The sequence below is a fragment of the Apis florea genome, unplaced genomic scaffold (assembly GCF_048593485.1).
Source record: "Apis florea isolate Af1SG1 unplaced genomic scaffold, ASM4859348v1 contig_3585_pilon, whole genome shotgun sequence".
Classification (NCBI taxonomy): Eukaryota; Metazoa; Arthropoda; class Insecta; order Hymenoptera; family Apidae; genus Apis; species Apis florea.
The window spans coordinates 1454743-1472508 of NW_028256788.1; the positions used below are offsets into that span (position 1 = coordinate 1454743).

At 33.5% G+C, this 17766-nt stretch overlaps 2 protein-coding genes across 10 annotated transcripts in view; one reads left to right on the top strand and one right to left on the bottom strand.

Moving 5' to 3' along the window:
* Positions 1–11665, top strand: PAN2 (PAN2-PAN3 deadenylation complex catalytic subunit PAN2). Of its 4 annotated transcripts, XR_015294105.1 has the most exons (22): positions 1–450; positions 1035–1222; positions 1474–1643; positions 1724–1844; positions 1915–2111; positions 2200–2413; positions 2492–2628; positions 2705–2851; positions 2971–3067; positions 5112–5345; positions 5449–5694; positions 5934–6180; positions 6995–7174; positions 7264–7430; positions 7716–7884; positions 7972–8503; positions 8698–8915; positions 8998–9127; positions 9228–9449; positions 9523–9784; positions 9875–10190; positions 10271–11665. XR_015294105.1 is itself a non-coding variant. In XM_086914119.1 (21 exons), exons 1-21 carry the CDS (start codon positions 369–371, stop codon positions 9887–9889), a joined length of 3975 nt encoding a protein of 1324 aa, XP_086770245.1. In that variant the 5' UTR covers positions 1–368; the 3' UTR covers positions 9890–11665. The 4 variants fall into 4 exon arrangements, 3 of the variants coding, with proteins under 3 accessions (XP_086770245.1, XP_086770246.1, XP_086770247.1); XM_086914119.1 differs by having other exon boundaries at positions 9875–11665; XM_086914120.1 differs by having other exon boundaries at positions 5934–6153; positions 9875–11665.
* Positions 11666–12120: 455 nt separating this feature from the next.
* if (integrin subunit alpha inflated) overlaps positions 12121–17766 on the bottom strand; it is a 76462-nt gene continuing 70816 nt past the window's right edge. For all 6 annotated transcript variants that reach the window (XM_086914113.1, XM_003694433.4, XM_086914116.1 and 3 more), the window contains 4 exons: positions 16900–17515; positions 15915–16817; positions 13687–15810; positions 12121–13528 (listed from right to left, as the gene is read on the bottom strand). In XM_086914113.1, the coding sequence (XP_086770239.1) occupies positions 13436–13528; positions 13687–15810; positions 15915–16817; positions 16900–17515 (3736 nt within the window). In that variant the 3' untranslated portion in view covers positions 12121–13435. The remainder of the gene's footprint in view (positions 13529–13686; positions 15811–15914; positions 16818–16899; positions 17516–17766) is intronic.

Genomic DNA, 17766 nt, shown 5'->3' on the forward strand with positions numbered 1-17766 from the left:
AGGTGTCGCCACCTTCAAGGCCGTCATATTGTTTTACACGGGTGAAACGCGCAGAAAAGTGGAATCATGAATTAAAGGTACCTCGATAAACGATTTGGTCCATGTTTCGCGGTAAAGAAGTGTAAAAAGTGTTATGATAACCATAATTTCCATCGTTCGAATTGTATAGTAGCAGGGAAAGAACGAATATTTGTGACGAAGTGTTTCGCTTGTTGCACAGTTGCCAAGGCGACTACGGTGCGTGCGTGTGCGTGTTAAGAAGTGTGCTATGAAAAGAGAACGATCATTGGGACAACGATTCTACGACTATCTTCGTACTGACGGCAATTCCATGCTTGAAAAACGAACAGGCTGAAGACGGGAATATTATGGACTACCCGGTTTTGGGCCACTACGACCCGTCCGTAGAGGCCACAGCCGATAGTGGCGGTGATGAACAAGAATTACTTTGTAAGTTATTTTCATATATCATTCTAACGTTCCTTCCTTTCTTCTAAAGGCGCCAAAATGCACTTTGTTGTATCGAAATGCGATTTCTTCGACCCAAGATTCGAAGATTTGGAAAGGCGCGAAACCTCTTCATTCTGTAGCACTCGCTCGAATCATGGTGCGCGATCTGGTGTCCTGTTTGCTGTTAGTATTATATGATATCTTTTGTCTCATTAATTCTTATTCACCAATTCAATGATCCGTTATTGGCTATTCCCTCTCCTTCCTCTGTTTTCGAAACGTGATGCTTAGTTTCGATCAGCTGTTCCACTCCGAACGATCTTGCAAAATTCACGGGTTAGGCATGCGATCCAAATCAGCTGTGACGTTGCTGTTTTGAATTAGTTGAAATTTAGTCTCGTTTGTTCGAATATAAATATTAGAGATCTCGTAAACAATGATTACAAAGATTATTGACATTAATAATTATTAACCTATATTGTAAATGTTGAAATGTCATCACAAGTTATGTTTAATGATTTGACTGATATTGGAATAATATAAAGAATTTTCATTATCAACTTTTTTGTCATCTTTCATTACAGGGGAAGAAACAAATTATATTTTACCTGGTGATGAATATGTACCTGCAACAGAACAATTTGGAGAAGATTTTTCAGGGGCTGAATTTCATGAAACTCGTACTTTACTTGCTGATGGGGGGGATAGATTTGGAGTTTCCACTGCCACTTTCGATAATGTCGAAGAACTTATGTGGATGGGCAATCAAGGGGTATTATAAGATTTATTGATAAAAATACAGCAAAGAAATTACATATGTTATTACTTTTATTGTTTACTTTATGTAATGTATATGTTTGAAATAACACTAAAATCATGTTAACTTAATGATATTTATTTAGTAACATAATATTTTTATAAAATATTTTTTAAAAATTATTAAATATAAAGAATAATAAAAATAGCTTTTTCAACAATTAATGAAATTGTTTATGTACTGTGATCAAGAAAAATATTTTATAGGGTCACGTGACATCTTATTATGGGTCTGGTTTACAAAAATATACCTCATTCCAAGTTCATGCCACACAAGAGGTTCGGCATATTCACCCATTAGATGAAGGAATTTTAGTTCTAACACAGAGTTTATTAAGATGTCAGTTAAGACGTGGCATACCAATATTTTCACATACGTATGTTAATTTTATATATGTAAATAATATTTATATAAAAAATTTATGATTATTTTCTACATAAATAAGTAACATTATAGATCATCAAATATGATTGATATGCAATGTATGCTTCAAATCTCACCAACAAGATTACTTATGGGGGGACATCAAGAAAAAATAATCGATTTTAATTTAACTAGAGGAAAAGAGACTGGATTAGTGAGTCTATATATATTATATATTAATGAAAAAAACATGTACATGGATTAGTATTATCTTATATTTATAGGTACATGTAGGGGAAAATGGTTGTGCAATTTTAAGGCAGCATAGCAGACTTATTTGTTGTGGTAATCCTGTGGGAAGAATTGATCTCAGGGATCCAAATACATTATCAATAGAACATACTTTTGATACCCATAGTGCATCTCTCAGTGATTTTGATGTTCAAGGAAATTACCTTGTTACTTGTGGCTTTAGTAATAGGTAAGACTTGGAATATTAATTTTCTATTAAATATTATGTATAATTATTTTAAATTAAAATTTTCAATTAATTTTATTTTTAAATTTAGCCGTCAGGGTCTATCAGTAGATAGATTTTTAATGGCATATGATTTGAGACAAATGAGAGCATTAAGTCCTGTTACAACTTTAGTATATCCCCTTCTATTAAAGTTCCTACCCAGCTATTCCAGCCGTTTAGCTGTTGTATCACCGTTGGGACAAATGCAACTTCTTGATACTATCTATGCTAATGTACAGCCAGCCATGACATGTTTATATCAGGTATATGTAACATGCAATATGTGCAAAGAAAAAACAATTTCAATTACATAGTGTGTACAAGTTTTCTTGTATTGATAGGTAGCAACTGGTTGTGCAATGATATTATCATTTGATGTATCTTCTACATCTCAATGTCTATGCTTTGGAGATTCAGCAGGTTCTATACATCTGATGTCTACAAATACACCTGAACCCCAATTTAATACATTTTCTCGGTTAGTAAATGTATTAAATTTTAAAAATAGAAACATAAAATAAAAAAGTATAAAAAATGTTTCAATTTTCATCTAGGCCAACTGAATTTGCTGATCCAGTTGAATCAGTTCAATCTATATCATTTGATGATGATGTTACACCATTAAGTACAATACCTATTGTATATACCGGGCACTCATTATTAAGTGATTGGCCAGAGGAATATTTAAAAAAAGTTTATAGGTAAGTAATCTCAATTTATTATTAAGCTATGAAGATAAAGGATTAAAAAAATAAATAATAATTGATTGATAAGAAATTAATATTAAATAAGTTAAAATTTTATTTGTATATTTTCACAGGAAAACACCATCAATTGATCCTGAAATATTACGTACGATGAAGATGCAAGGAACTATAGGTTATGCCCCAAATCCTCAGGCATTTCGCAGAAATCAAGTGAGGAAACAATATTCTCCCACTCTTCTACAATATTCTTCTCCAACTCTCCTAAAGCTCTCCTAAAATCCGAACTTCCTGTCCTCCATTCACCGAGTGTCTCCCCGTGATTCCCGTTTAAAATTGTATAACAATTATGTTAGTCTTGATGTTTAACTTTTTAATTGTTAGTTACATCAATGAAGTGATAAAACACAACGAATTATCGCTATTGAACGTTGTGAAAAATCTCCATCTCTAACTTTACTTACTTTAAATTGTTTCTAAGAAATTTTAATTTGTTAGTCTTGTATGAAAAGAACAGTTGTAATTTATTACAATTGTATATTTCAATGTGCTGATATATATATATATATATATATTATTAATTGAATCAGTTATACGGACAATATTAATGCATTGCATATATAAAGGATATATCCTATTACTGATTTTATTATAGCTTCAATGGTATAGTTTTCGTGTTTAAATTTGATACAACCAATCGATGCAATGTATCATAAGAAAAAGAAATCGAGCTCAATACGATTGAAGCTTTTAATTTCGTAGAGAAACCAAAATAATATGATGTGATTTAAGACTGATGACATTTCGTGATAACTATTGTAGTCCATGAACAATGTTAAAAAATCGTGATATATTTTCATAAGCTAGTCTACAGTATTCTAATAATTTCTTCTATATGATAATATGTATGAGAGAAAAAGACCTAAATAAGACACTACACGTGTATCGATATAATATTCAAATGTTTTTTTCCTATATCTAGTTGATGTATTTTTTGATTATAATAATACTGTTATATTATAAATAAGAAAGTATTTAAAAAAAAAACGATCAGAAATACGATATAATAAATATATTTCATCCTATTATCATTGATAAATATACGATGTTGTAGATTCTTATAAGAATAACTCTGTCTTGAATCGTTCGAATTTTTAAGAGTTATTTTGTTTAAATGAATAATTTTGTAAGGCTGAAAGATATGAATCTTTATTTTAAGATCTATATAATAATAATACCTTAATGGCTGTATGAAAATGCAGTAATTGAGGAACAGTGATTACATTTGCCTCGATTTCTTCATAAAAGCAATAACTTTTTTACAAACTTTTTATCACGAAAAATATCAACAATGTGCCAATCTAGATACATTATAATAAACGTGCTCCAAAAATGATGTACATATATAAAATTACATTATATAATTCGCGATATAATTTTATGAATTATTTTAAAACACGCTCTCTATAGGTCTTGTATAATTTGAGTTTCTATCTTAAAAATGCAGGAATAAAGAAAATATGTCACATGTAATCTCTATATTAGAAACATACTTTTATATCAAATTGCGATATAAAATTTTGAATCTTAAATTAATTTGAGAGTTTTAATTTTTCACAAATTTAAAAAAAATTAAAAGTCTCAACTTCAAAAATTTATTAGCACAAAGACGCGTAATAATTATTTAAAAGTATGCATTTAAATTAATTTTCTCGTGATCATACTGCGAATCGGGCATTGCGATTTTCAATTACTGAAAATCACGTTTCAAATTTCGAGATCTTGCATCTCAAGAAACAGCGTAAATAAAAAGGAAAAAAGAAACGCTATTGCCTTAGATCTACTGCCTTAGATTTCGTGTTGAAGCTCAATGCGTTTTGTAATCGATGCATTTCGTTCCCAAATGATTATTTCCGTTTAATGATTTTGTGCTCAATAATCAATAGTTTTAGTATATCTAATGCCTATATAGAACATATTTCTCCAAGAATGTAATCGAAGTTGTAATTGAGTGAAATAAAGGTTGTAAGACATACACGTAAGCCTAACTTATTGGCTCGGTCCCACGGCGTTCAATAGGTATTATTTATTTTTTCATGGTCCAAATCGCGTTCACATAGTGCATCGTATTGTAATGTTCACCTGATATATGATTCATTAATAACTGATCCCAAAAATAGAAAAAAAAAAAAAAAAAAAAGAAGAAGCAAAAAACGTTCGATTGGTTGAAGAAAAATAAATAATACCTCTTTTGCAGATACCTTACAATTTGGAAAAACGACGGGGAGTAGTCACAAAGCTTTTCGCGGGGGACTCACGATCTAAAACAGATGACGGCACCTTTGTGGCCATACCTAAGCGTTATCGTAAAATCGAGGTGAAATATTCACGTCTCGGTTACGATGAATTCGATTTTGATCAGTATAATCGCACCAGCTTCTGCGGTCTTGAAGCCACGCTTCCCAACAGCTATTGTAACGCTATGTTGCAGGTAAGTACAGTTAAATCAGCACGATGAATCTCCAAGAATCTTATTATTCTTTCAAAGAGATAAGATTTTAACAGAACAGTCATGTTTAACACATATTTTCCAGTTACTTTACTTTTGTGAACCTGTGAGAATAGCGTTGCTTTCTCATTCGTGCCAAAGAGAATTCTGCCTGTCTTGTGAGCTAGGATTCTTGTTTCACATGTTGGATACATCTCGAGGATTGCCATGCCAAGCTGCTAATTTTCTTCGAGCTTTTAGGACAGTACCTGAAGCGGCAGCTTTGGGACTTATACTCAGTGATCTCCATCCGGAGGCAAAAAGGAAAACAAATTTGGTACGATTAATACAGGTATGTATTATGAATACACTTAAATGATCTATATCAATAAACAATTTTTTTTTTTTTTTGAAAAAGAAATAAATTTTATTCGATATGTATTATTATCATTTTATACAAAATATTAATTAACGAATTTGAAATATTTTGATACTAATAATTATATTCATTTTATTATTATATATAATAAATAAACTTTTACATTTCTCCTACGTAAAAATTTGGAATTCTGTAAATATTGAATATTTCAGAGTTGGAACAGATTTATATTACACCAGATTCATTATGAAGTTTTGGAAACAAGAAAACGACAGAAAGAGGAAGAGGAAGCTGCTCGATTAAAATCAGGACCAAAATGTCCGCCGTTTGTTTATAATGAACAAGATTTTCCTAGCATTTTACAAGACATTGGATCTCGATACAGAAGTCATGCGGAAGAAAGAAAAAAAAGAAGAAAACAAGAGGGGGATGGTAAATATATGTGGATCACATCGAAAGGTAAACACAATTTATGTGTAACCTTTTTATTGGGCACTTTTTGTGTTTATTTTTCATTTTGTATGTGATTGTTTGTTGCACTTTTAATAATTCTGGCTATATATCCAAAGAATATGAAGAATTTTTTTTTCTTTTTTTTCTTTAAAATTAATTTTAAAAAATATTTTTTTTTCCTATTCTTAGGATATAGCAAAATTGCCAATTAATGTTTTTTTTTTTTTTCTTAATTATCCTATATTGATATTAATGAAAAAAATTTCTTCAATTAGTTCTTTTTTTTGATCGCGTTTTTTGTATTTCGTTTAACTTATATTTTCTCTTCTTTTTTTATAGGAAAGAAGACATTGCTTTCCGCGAATGCATGGCCTATTTGTATAAATTTTTTACTTGTATTGGCAATACTTGCAACTTTCAACAAATTTATTAAAATATTTATTTTATATTTTTCAAAACAAATCATCTTTTTTTTTCTTCTTTTTTTAATTTATACTTTATTCTTATAACTTATCAAATGAATATTCAACTTGAACATAATTTTAATCTTTTAAAAAATTTTCGTAAAATTCATCATTATTTTAAACTTTTAAATTAATATCATATAAATTAAAAAGATAATAATAATATTAACACTCTCATTGCCGATACAAATAACGTTCTCCCGAAATATGTTCCCAAAAAAAAAAGTATTAAATTTTTTATATATTTTTGTATTTTTCATAAATTTTTATTATTAAAGTATTTTATTAATTATAAAATTATAAAATTATCAACATAAATCGATATTCGAACTTACACATATATTTATTATAAATAGATAAAAACAACAAAAAATCGATTGAAGAAAATGAGATACGAGACGAAGAGACAGAAGTCAGTCGTTTGTTTGGATCTGAACAAATGCACATACACTGTTGTCTCAAATGTGGGCAAGAAGCTACGAAACATTCCATCATGTTGCTATGCAACTTAGTTTATCCAGAATTAACACATCCTTGTAAGCTAGTTTGTAAACTACATATATATTTCATATAAATGTCATTTATTGTTACACGATTGAAATGAGTGAATTTTTATACTTTATAGCAGAGGAGGTTCCGTTTACAAGTGTTCTTGCCCGCAGTTTAAGACCTGAGAAAATTACACCTGCATGGTGTGATAATTGTCAAAAATTTACACCTACCCTTCAATCTCGACAATTGACTAAACTACCTCAAATATTGGCTCTAAATTGTGGTTTAGACACACAACAGGTACATCAAATATAAAACTATATATACGTGCATTAAAATTTAATTTATATTAAGTTTAATATTTAGAAGCATTCATGTTAAAAATTTTTATAATTAAAATTCATTTTATAAAACTTTACTTATAACTTTACTTATAAATTTTTCATAAATACTAATAAATTTGTAATACTTATTCACTATTTTTCACTTTCATCTGATTAATTCTTTCATGATTGCACCTTATAGATTACAAACATATGAAGATCAATAATAATTTTTAACATTTCAAATTTATCATTAATTTAGGATAAATCATTTTGGCAACAGCAAATGGATATAGTCGTTCAAAAAGTATTAAATGGAAAAGAAAGTAGTCCATCTTCAAGTCCTATTCCTATTACTGTGAAACCATGTCGATATGGTAACAATTGTACTCGAATTGGTTGTAGGTTTCGACATATTGGTAGAGATCCAGGTATGATAATCTATCTTATATATTTTATTGTTTTTATTAATTTTTTTTTATTTTAATAAATAATATTTTTATTATTTAATATTATAGAAACAGTAACAACGCCACCAGTTACACCACCTACAACAACTTCAACACCGGTCTCAACAGCCGCAACACCGCCTAGTCATTTGTACTATTCTCATTCATGGATTCCACATAACATAGAGATTTCGTTGGCTAATAATGGTGAATTATTCGTGGAAAAGATCAGTAGTTCGAAAAATTCCGATTCTAACGAAAGTAGTAAATCGACTGATGATGTCATAGTAGAAAATGGACAAGGTGATAGTAAGATACAAGATTCTGAGATTTCTGGAAATAATTCCGAAGACAAAACGACTGAAAATCATGTTATTGCGGAATTAGATGATGATGATATGGAGAAAGAGAATAAAAACGATGATAATCTAAATAAAATAAGCAAAATTCAATACAGTCTTAATGCTGTTGTTTGTTACATCGATGACAAGAGTAACGAAGATAGAAGAAACATCGTTGCATTATTACGAGTTGGACCAAATTATCATGAACGATCGGTAGGCAGTGCAGTGTCGCAATGGTACATTTTTAATGATTTTTGGTATGTAAATGCCATAATTTATTTTTTTTATATGTTAAAAAATAAGATAATTCACAAAGAATTATATAAATAATTATAATTTTATTATTGTGAATTGTATATGAAAAGATTAATATTTTAAAATTTATCCAATATATTTAAATTTTATTTTATATTTGTTTTAAATGTGTTTTTGAAAAATTTTCTATTTCTAGTATATCTGCAGTGACACCGCAAGAAGCGGTTTGGTTTAATCTCGATTGGAAAGTTCCTTGTGTTCTTCATTATACGGCTGTGCCAGCTCCCGAACCAGTACCGTTTGTCAGTCCTCTTACTTATGATGTATTTGGTGAAGATAAATGCATTGCTCGAAGTGGGGGAACAAGGGGTATTACATTCACTCCATTGGGTTCCGACGAAATGCCTAAGAAAGGTTTTTAATTAAAAATTAAAAAAGAAAAAAATTATTCAAAAACTTAAAACAATTTTAAGAATAAATAAAATTATTTTTATAGGGGAATTAGTTGGAATTGATGCAGAATTTGTAACTTTAAATCAGGAGGAAGCTGAGCTTCGAAGCGATGGAAAAATGTCTACTATTAAACCAAGTCATATGTCTGTTGCACGTATAACTTGTATACGTGGGTATGTAAAATTTTTAACTTTTTTGATCATCATTTCCTTTATGTCAGTGCAACTTTTTTTGGATTTGTTTCATAATTAATGTCTTTAATGTCTTTGGTAGTCAAGGTCCTTTAGAAGGAACTCCCTTCATAGATGACTATATAAGTACTCAGGAACAGGTAGTAGACTACCTGACAAAATTCAGTGGAATTCAGCCTGGTGACTTGGATGCGAACTTCAGTAGCAAACATTTAACTACCCTGAAGTCAACATACCAAAAATTACGATTTCTCGTTGATAATGGAATTATGTTTGTTGGGCATGGCTTGAAGAATGATTTTAGGTAATTATTTAATATTTAATATTAATATATTCATTTCACTTACGTTCTTCAATATTCTTCAATATATTTATAGGGTAATAAATTTAGTCGTACCACCTGAGCAAATTGTAGATACAGTATTGTTATTTCATTTACCTCATCATCGTATGGTATCATTGCGTTTTCTTACGTGGCATTTTTTGGGGAAAAAAATTCAATCAGAAACACATGACTCTACTGAAGATGCTAGAGCTGCTCTTGAATTATATCGCAAGTACAAAGAATTAGAGAGTTCTGGAAAACTCTCTGAATCGTTAAAAGAGCTTTATAAAGTTGGCAATCAATTACAATGGAAAGTAAGTAAAAAAAATTATTTTAAATACTAAAAAATAATTTGCATATAATTATTTTAAGTTAATGTTTTGAATTAATTTGTTTGTCTTTAGGTTCCGGATAGCTGATATGAGGATGATCCTCAGGAGGAAGTGCATGATTTAGTAACGTCATGTAACGAAAATGAAGTTTAAACGATAGTTTTGAAGTATAGCCAAATTAATTAGACTAAACTTCAAAAGATATCGTTTATACTTACAAAAGAATCATACATTTCTCCTGTTTAAAAAAGAGTTCAATCATTCGTACATAAAAATTAGGAAAATTCCAAGGGTAAATGTGATGATGATGTCGCGAGTGTTAATGATTAAGGGTACAACTAGAATACATTGCCATTCGTATTTAGTATTTTTTAACCTCATGACATCGGTACGTGAGATCGTTGGATCACGTAAACGTAACTCAATTATTGTCCCTAGATTATAAATCTTTATTTTGTCTTTATCAAGGATTGAGATCGTTACAAATTATCAAACAAAAGCTTCGAAGGAAACAAAATTTCTTGTTGATTATAATTTTTTAGAAGGAATCAAAACTGATATGAATATGGTGGCAGTCTATATACATATTGTTGTATATACATATTGTTCGATAGCACATTAGCATTTTGGAGAGTAGTATCAACTTCACATTGATATGATTTATTGAATATATTTATTTTAATTGTTCAATGTATTCGAAATGGAAGATAATAGACACACGTAAGCCAATCTCCTCTATAAAATACATTAACCCTTCAATGATACAATAAAGTAATCATCATTGAGTGAAAAAATTTGAAGAGTTGAATAATATAAAAACATAATATAAAACAACATATAAATTTTTAAGACTGAACAATTAAACAAAATGCAAAGTCATCAATATCATTAAAAATTTTTCCTTTTGTATTTTAAATTATAACTATTATTAATATATATGATTGACAAATTATATATATGTATATATATTATTGATAAATTACGTGCAAAATTATTATAAATTTAATTGTGGTACAACATGTGAACGAAAAATTTTATATACATATATCATTCATCGCTGAAGGGTTAACAATACGTGTATATAATTAATAATTAGTATTTTTAGCAATAATTCTGGAGGAGATATATCTGTACAAAAGTGAAAACGATTTATGATTTTCTTTTTTATACATATCTTTTTTAAAATATCAACTTTTGTAACGTTTTGTCCAACGACAGCTCACTAGAAAAAGAAGGAAAAGCAAAAGAAAAAAAATAGAAATACATTTTTATAAGATTTACTTCGTCCCTCGTGATGAATTTCATTTCGTCTCGCGAAACTATGCAAACCATTTTCACTCGATCGTAAAACAAATCATTGAAAGAACCAGAAATTTTTCTAAAGATCCTTTTCTACTTCGAGGCTCTTGAAATGAAAAAAAAAAAAAAAAAAAAGAAAGAAAAAAAATATTAAATGAAATATGGTAGTATATTTTACAAAATGATTGTACTCATAGATTATTTTTGTATGCATTTTATCAATGACAATGGAAAGCAGAAGAAAAAGAGAGAATAAGGGAGAGTAAGAATGAAAGAGTGGGAGAGAGTGGAAAAATATCAAAAATTTATCGAATAAAACAAGATTATCAAAACATATATTTTTTTATATCCGGAACGATTTTCTTATCATTTGTGCACGACGTAACTTAATAAATTAATTTCAATCCGATGAAAAAAAAATAAAAAATAAACAATCAAAACAGCTGTCGTATAGAAAGAATAATGAAAATAAGAATAATGTTAATGGTAATCATGCATTTGTTTTATGTCTATTACTGTTACGTCATTGTGATTTTTCTAATAAACGATTGTATGAAAAATTAATTCTTTTTACTCATTTTCTTTTCTTCTAAAAATAATTTTTACTTCAATTTTTACAGTGTAAAATAGTTATAAATTTTAATAGATGAAATAAAATAGCGCAATATCATAAATATATATCACAAAATCAATGATTGATAAGAATTAATTTGAAAGGAAAAATGTAAGTTGTCTAATAACAAAAAATTGAAAAGAAAATCATTATAATAAAATATTTAATGTCCTATGGATTGATCATTAATACTTGTTCTATAATATTGTTTCTAAGTCGTCGCGATCATTTGTAATACCAACTATTACCGCTAGATGGCTCCATGTGTTACTATTCTTGTTTAGCATTATCAATCAAGCAAATATAGTATAATAATCGGAGATTTAAAGAGATATTCAAATATTTTCTTTATTAACAAAACGAATGAAGGAAGATTTTTCAGTTATTTTAAAAATAAAATATATCATTTTAATATTAATAATATTATATATATATATATATTTTTTCTTTTAATATTACATCTTAAGTTTCTGTATGTACAAATCAGTTCCTACCTATTCCTCTTATTATCAGTTCCTGTCTTTTCCAGGAATTTGTTTGTTTTTATTTATTCTCTACACAATTATTAATTTGCATTAGCTAGTTACTTTCTGAATAAATTTTAGTAATACAATTAATAATTTACAAGATTGTACACACATACAGCCGAGGTAAAACCCGGTTTCATGTTACGGCGCTCTATCCTACAAGACATATACATATAATAATGTAAAAATTTTAATAAATAATAAAACTTCCTTTCTCGAACACATTTAAAAAGAGAAGGAAAGACATATAAATCGATTGCCGATTTCGACGACGAATGAGATCTCTATTAATGTAAATCGAATCATTCGAGCCAATTAAATGGAAAACAGAATTAATCCTGCATTGATACATTATTCTTTTGGATAATAAAAAAAATTTTTATAGGTTTTTTTTTATATTATATATAAGATTCTGAAAAAATTCATTGATATTTTAAAAATTATTTTACATATTCTAATATTGATAAAAGATTTCAAAATTCTTAAAATTTTATTCTGTAGATTTCATTATGAAAATCTGAACATACTTCTGTATATAAATTGAACTTTTTTCTTGGTATTTCAAATTATTGCAATTATATATCCAATACAAGAAAACCAGATATTCTTCTATTTTTCAGAATTCTTTTTTATATATATTTTATATAAATAGCAAGGATATATTCAAAGATAATTTCTGCAGATTATTTCTTCAACCATTAAATCATCATGGCAATTCGTATTCATTCGTTACCATCGACATAAGGCTAGCTTATTTAAGTAATTACAGGTAATTAAAAAAAAAAAGTCACAATAATTATTAAAAAGAAAAAAAAAACGTCTCCTGACTAGAAACTTGCATGATCGAGCTGCAGGAGTTGGAAGGAGTATTCAGTGGCAGTAAAAAATAATCGCAGAATGGCTCCAGAACCAATTTTACATCGTTTCGATCATCGAATTTGATGCAAAAAAAAAAAAAAAACTCGAACATCTTCCTTGTTCCGGTCTGGAGATAAAGGCACTCGCGATTTTATTAATTACAGTTAGTCGTGTTGCTCGTCATGAGACTTTATTTTGTAGCTAGGATGTGTCATGATCCAACCAGTGCATAGATTTGCTCCTTCGTAAGATTCGAGGAGGATTAAAGGCACTTCCTGGCTCGTTCATTTAGATAGTTCGATGATTTTTCGAAATTCCATTGATTGGCTAATTTTTTCAGTGATCGTCTCCGTGCTGGAAGTGACCATTCCTGTTCAGTGGTTGCCTTTCTGGAGCGTCGGACGGCCTATTTCTCTTGAAGAAGCCACACTGTTGAAGAAGTATAAAGTATTTAATTTCTCTTTTCCTATTATATATCTTATTTATTAAAAGAAGTAAGCTTTAAAGAAAGAATAATTTACAGAATAATTCCAAAATCTTAATAATTTCACCAAATACGCGATCTCGTTTAATTTGGATAAACAAACCTTGTGCAACAAGAAAATAAGGAGTAGTAGAATGATGGTTCCAGCGCAGGCGGAGAGTACCACGACCCAGAGCGGTATAACATCCGGTGCAGATGGCGTTATACTCGGCTCGACATTCGTCTTAATTTCGTGACTCTTGATCACCTGTTCGGCAGGTGTACCTATGAAAGGCTGCTTGGTCACTCGGGCTATCAATTTAGTCGAGACCCTGACTTTTTCTTGAAGAGCGACCTTCTTCAATGTCCTCGCGTCTACTCTGTATCTAGCTCCAATCCAGACCTCTTGGTCTTTCTTCAACGGGCCCAGAACACATCTGAGCATGACACACTTGGCGGAATCACATGGGCTAACCGGTCCTTGCATCCTAGGATCGGTTGCAAAATCTACTTTGTCGTCAAATTCGGTTTCAATCGGCTCGTCCTCCAAGTCTCTGGGCACTCTGTGAAGCTTTTCGAATTTCTTAAACTCGTATACTCTAAGCATATCGCTCTCTTGCTTCGATGCGGAGTCTTCATTGAGATTAGGATTCTCAGTGTGTGCAGTTTTTTCGACAGCCTCGCGATTTTCTCTTGCGTAAACTCTACTGGTCACTCTTCTATCCTCTGTCCTTCTTTCTTCATGAGTGCTGGAATAGCTGGACTCGTAATCCTTTTCGATTTCACCAGCTCGGCCAGACTCCTCGTTCCAGGATTTACTGTAACTCTTCGTTTCGTACTTATTGCTACCACCACCACCTCCCAAATAGCCACTATGCGGACTCAACGTGTACGTTCTTTCCTCGGTGTAAGTAAAAGAGCCCTGCAGAGGAAACCTACGGCCATCTTTGAGCACGATGAACCCTTTGCCAGTCGAATCGACCATGAGCTCGCCTTCTATCCTCAAGAATCTGCTGTCTCTGGACTCGATACCCTCGGCAACGTAGCTCTGTCTACCGTAACTGTCTTGCAAAGGGAACATAGACCCGTCCTGGAATTCTATATACTCTCTTCTGTCGGCGGAATTCCTAAATCTTCCCATGAATTGAACATAATGCTTGCCTTGTCTGTTGTATAATTCATAAGCAGACGTCGATTTCGACAAAGATCCAAACAGTCGATCTAATTCCTGAGTAGAGCTAACGTTGCGCAACTGGAATCCGAATTCCCCTCCTCGAACAGTCTCCTCTCGATCACCAGTGATGAAACCAGCCTGTATCCCGCGATGTTCACCGCCAGAGCTGCCATAACGTCTCTCCTGCTCGAGCCTGTATTCCTCCTCTTCGATTCTCCTCCTCTCCTCTTCTTGTCGCTGACGTATCTCTTCTTCCTCTACTCTTCTCCGTTCCTCCTCCTGCCTTCTCGTCTCTTCCTCCTGCGCTCTCCTCCTCTCTTCCTCCTGCCTTCTCTGATATTCCAAACGTTCTTGTTCCTCTCGTTGACGCTGCACGGCCAAAAGTTGTTCCTTCTTTCTATGGTGCTCCAAGAGTCGAGCCTCTTCTTCCTGTCGACGCTGGGCCTCTTGCTGTCTCAAATATTCTTGATATCTTTCGTCGCTCTCGTTCACCTCGGAGTTGAACCTGTTCGACGAAGATACGCGGCCTCCAGAGACACTGGTCTCGCCCCAGCGATTCTCCAACGTCTGAGAGTGATTCGTTCTGGCTTCATAGCTTTCGTCGAGGCCTGGAACTCTTGTGCCAAACGTGCTCCCATCGCTGGGCCGGAAACCACCGCCAACCAAAGTTGTCTCCCCGTAACTGCCAGACTCAGTGTCAAAAATCACGCCTCTATTGGCAGCGGATAAGTCGCCAGTATTTATAGAACCCGAATTGTTCTGCGTATAAGTTGTGATTAGAACGTTTGGTTTGTTGCCAGTGTCGGATAGTTGGAACCTTCTTGTCTCGCTGGTGATAACTTGAGAAGAGGAAGAAGAGGAGGAGGATGATGAGGAGGAGGAGGAAGAGTGACGAGATTTTTGAATGTTCGAACTGTCGCCACTGTTGATGTCGGATTCTTCCTTCTGGGTCAACTTGCTTCTGTCCGCGTCGAATCCTCGTTGCACGTTGATCGTCCTGCCCGATTGAGACTCGTCCAGGATCACTCCTGATGGGTCTGAGTGGTGCGAGTACATTCTCCTCCGTTGATCCAACTGGAACGTACACATTACAGGCGTTCAGCCAATTAAGTTAAGTAAGAATAATATCCGGTGACTCGTTTTCCAGTAATTGCAGTACAAGTTTTTAAAAATCATACCTTTAAACTGAGATAATTCGCATTGGCAGGTTCACAGGCGATCGGTCCAGACGTTTCTGGCTGCTCTAACAAATAGAGCAACTCATTTCCAGCCAAGGTTTGCGCGGGCCAAACGAGGAATGCCTCGGCCTCGATCACGTCCGAGGGGCCCTGGTTCCGAATAGTGTAATTGTGCGTCATAGCCGGGCCAAACTCTCCCTCGGTGGTGGCATTCGTCTCGCTGGTATAATTATCCGGATTGTAGTACAGATCCTTGGGCTTGCTCTCACCGTCCACGCGCAGATCGGTCTCGATCCAAATCGGCAGCCTCAATGTGTAGCTATTGTCCTCGGTCGTGAACGGGTTCTCAGGATTGGTCGTGTTCACGTCCATCTCGAATTCGTAGATTGGCTTCATGCCGTGGGAGGTGACGGGTTGCAGCAACACTTTGAATTTGACCAATCCGTTTTTCTGCAACGGGTTGCCAATATCGCAACGAAGAGTATTGTTGTTGGATTGTTTGGGGGCCGAGCATTGAACGGGCACGCCCATCGTCTCGATCTTTTCCACCTTGATGTAATCGATACCGGCGGGCAGTTTCAGGTTGTACGTCGACTCGAAAGCGTCTTCGCCCATGTTCTGCACCAACACGTCCAGTTGCAATCGTTTGCCGGATCCCAATAGGTACTTTTGCACGTTTGACGTCACGTTCATCTGTAGATCGGGGATGCACACGTTGTCGGGGCCGCAGTTCTTCCTGATCGACAGAGAGTCCTTTCTGGACGTTGTCGAGCCGAGGATTGGTCGTAGAGGGAGTTTAGGATCTCTTGGTCGAGTGTCCTCGTAGCGTTCCTCGTCGAGGCTCATTCGCATCTCGGCGTCCAGAGAGGTGAGCTTGTCACGGATGTTCGGTGTCACGTAGACCTGTGAACACGATAATGAAAATGATAACTCGTGGGTCGGTTAGTTTTCTTTATGGAAAATTATCCATCTCTCCATACTGAACCTGAACAGTGCGACAAAACTGTCGATCCCTGTCCACCATGATGGTACGATTCATCGTATTCCTTCCCTCCAGCTCCAAGAAGAACAGCCTAGGGCTTTTCGTCTTCTTCACGTCCAGAACGTATTGGATATTGAAGTTATGCTTGGGAAAAACACCGTCCCCGTTGTACTTGAAACAAGCCTTGAGGAGAAGGCAGGTGACCCTGCTCCCATCCGACAAAGTGCAATTCCTATCGTCCAACGAGATTAATTTCGACTCGAGGTCGAACGACACGTACGAATCCATCTTGATCACGGGTCTCGATCTGAAGAAAACGGCCGTGCTCGACTCGTACGCGCCCACCACCATGTCCGGGTAATGATTCCCATCCAGGTCAAGGCCACCGGCCACCGAGAACCCGAAAGTGTCGATGGGAACGTCCAGATTCTCGGCGTGGATCGCCTGAGAATATTTTTCCAGAACGCCGGTTGACGAGCCGTGGTAGATGTACACTGCACCGTGGCCACGTGGACCACCGTAAGGAGCACCCACCACGAAGTCCCCGTAACCGTCACGGTCGATGTCCCCGAGAGAGGCCAGTGACAAGCCGAATCGGCCACGATTGCTCTCCCCGTCCCTGGATAAATGATAAGCAATTATCGCGTTGTAAGTTCAACGATCCGTGCGTGTGTGTGTGTGTGTGTATGCGTCTCGACAGAACATCTTTAGGATCCTTTTTTTTTCTTGTAAAATTTAAAATTCTTATATCACGTGTCGAAGAAAATATTATATATGGATAACAAAAGTATTCGAACGCTTGCATTTACAATTTTTGATGAACGAAATATATGTGTTGAAGAAACATGGTCAAGATGTGAGAGGGAAATC

Excerpts from the sequence above, each read along its gene's own strand:
- PAN2 (XM_086914119.1), top strand. The coding sequence starts at position 369 with ATGGACTACCCGGTTTTGGGCCACTACGACCCGTCCGTAGAGGCCACA. Across the intron at positions 1,845-1,914 it reads GAGGAAAAGAGACTGGATTA|GTACATGTAGGGGAAAATGG; the intron begins GTGAGTCTATAT and ends TTATATTTATAG. Across the intron at positions 2,629-2,704 it reads CAATTTAATACATTTTCTCG|GCCAACTGAATTTGCTGATC; the intron begins GTTAGTAAATGT and ends ATTTTCATCTAG.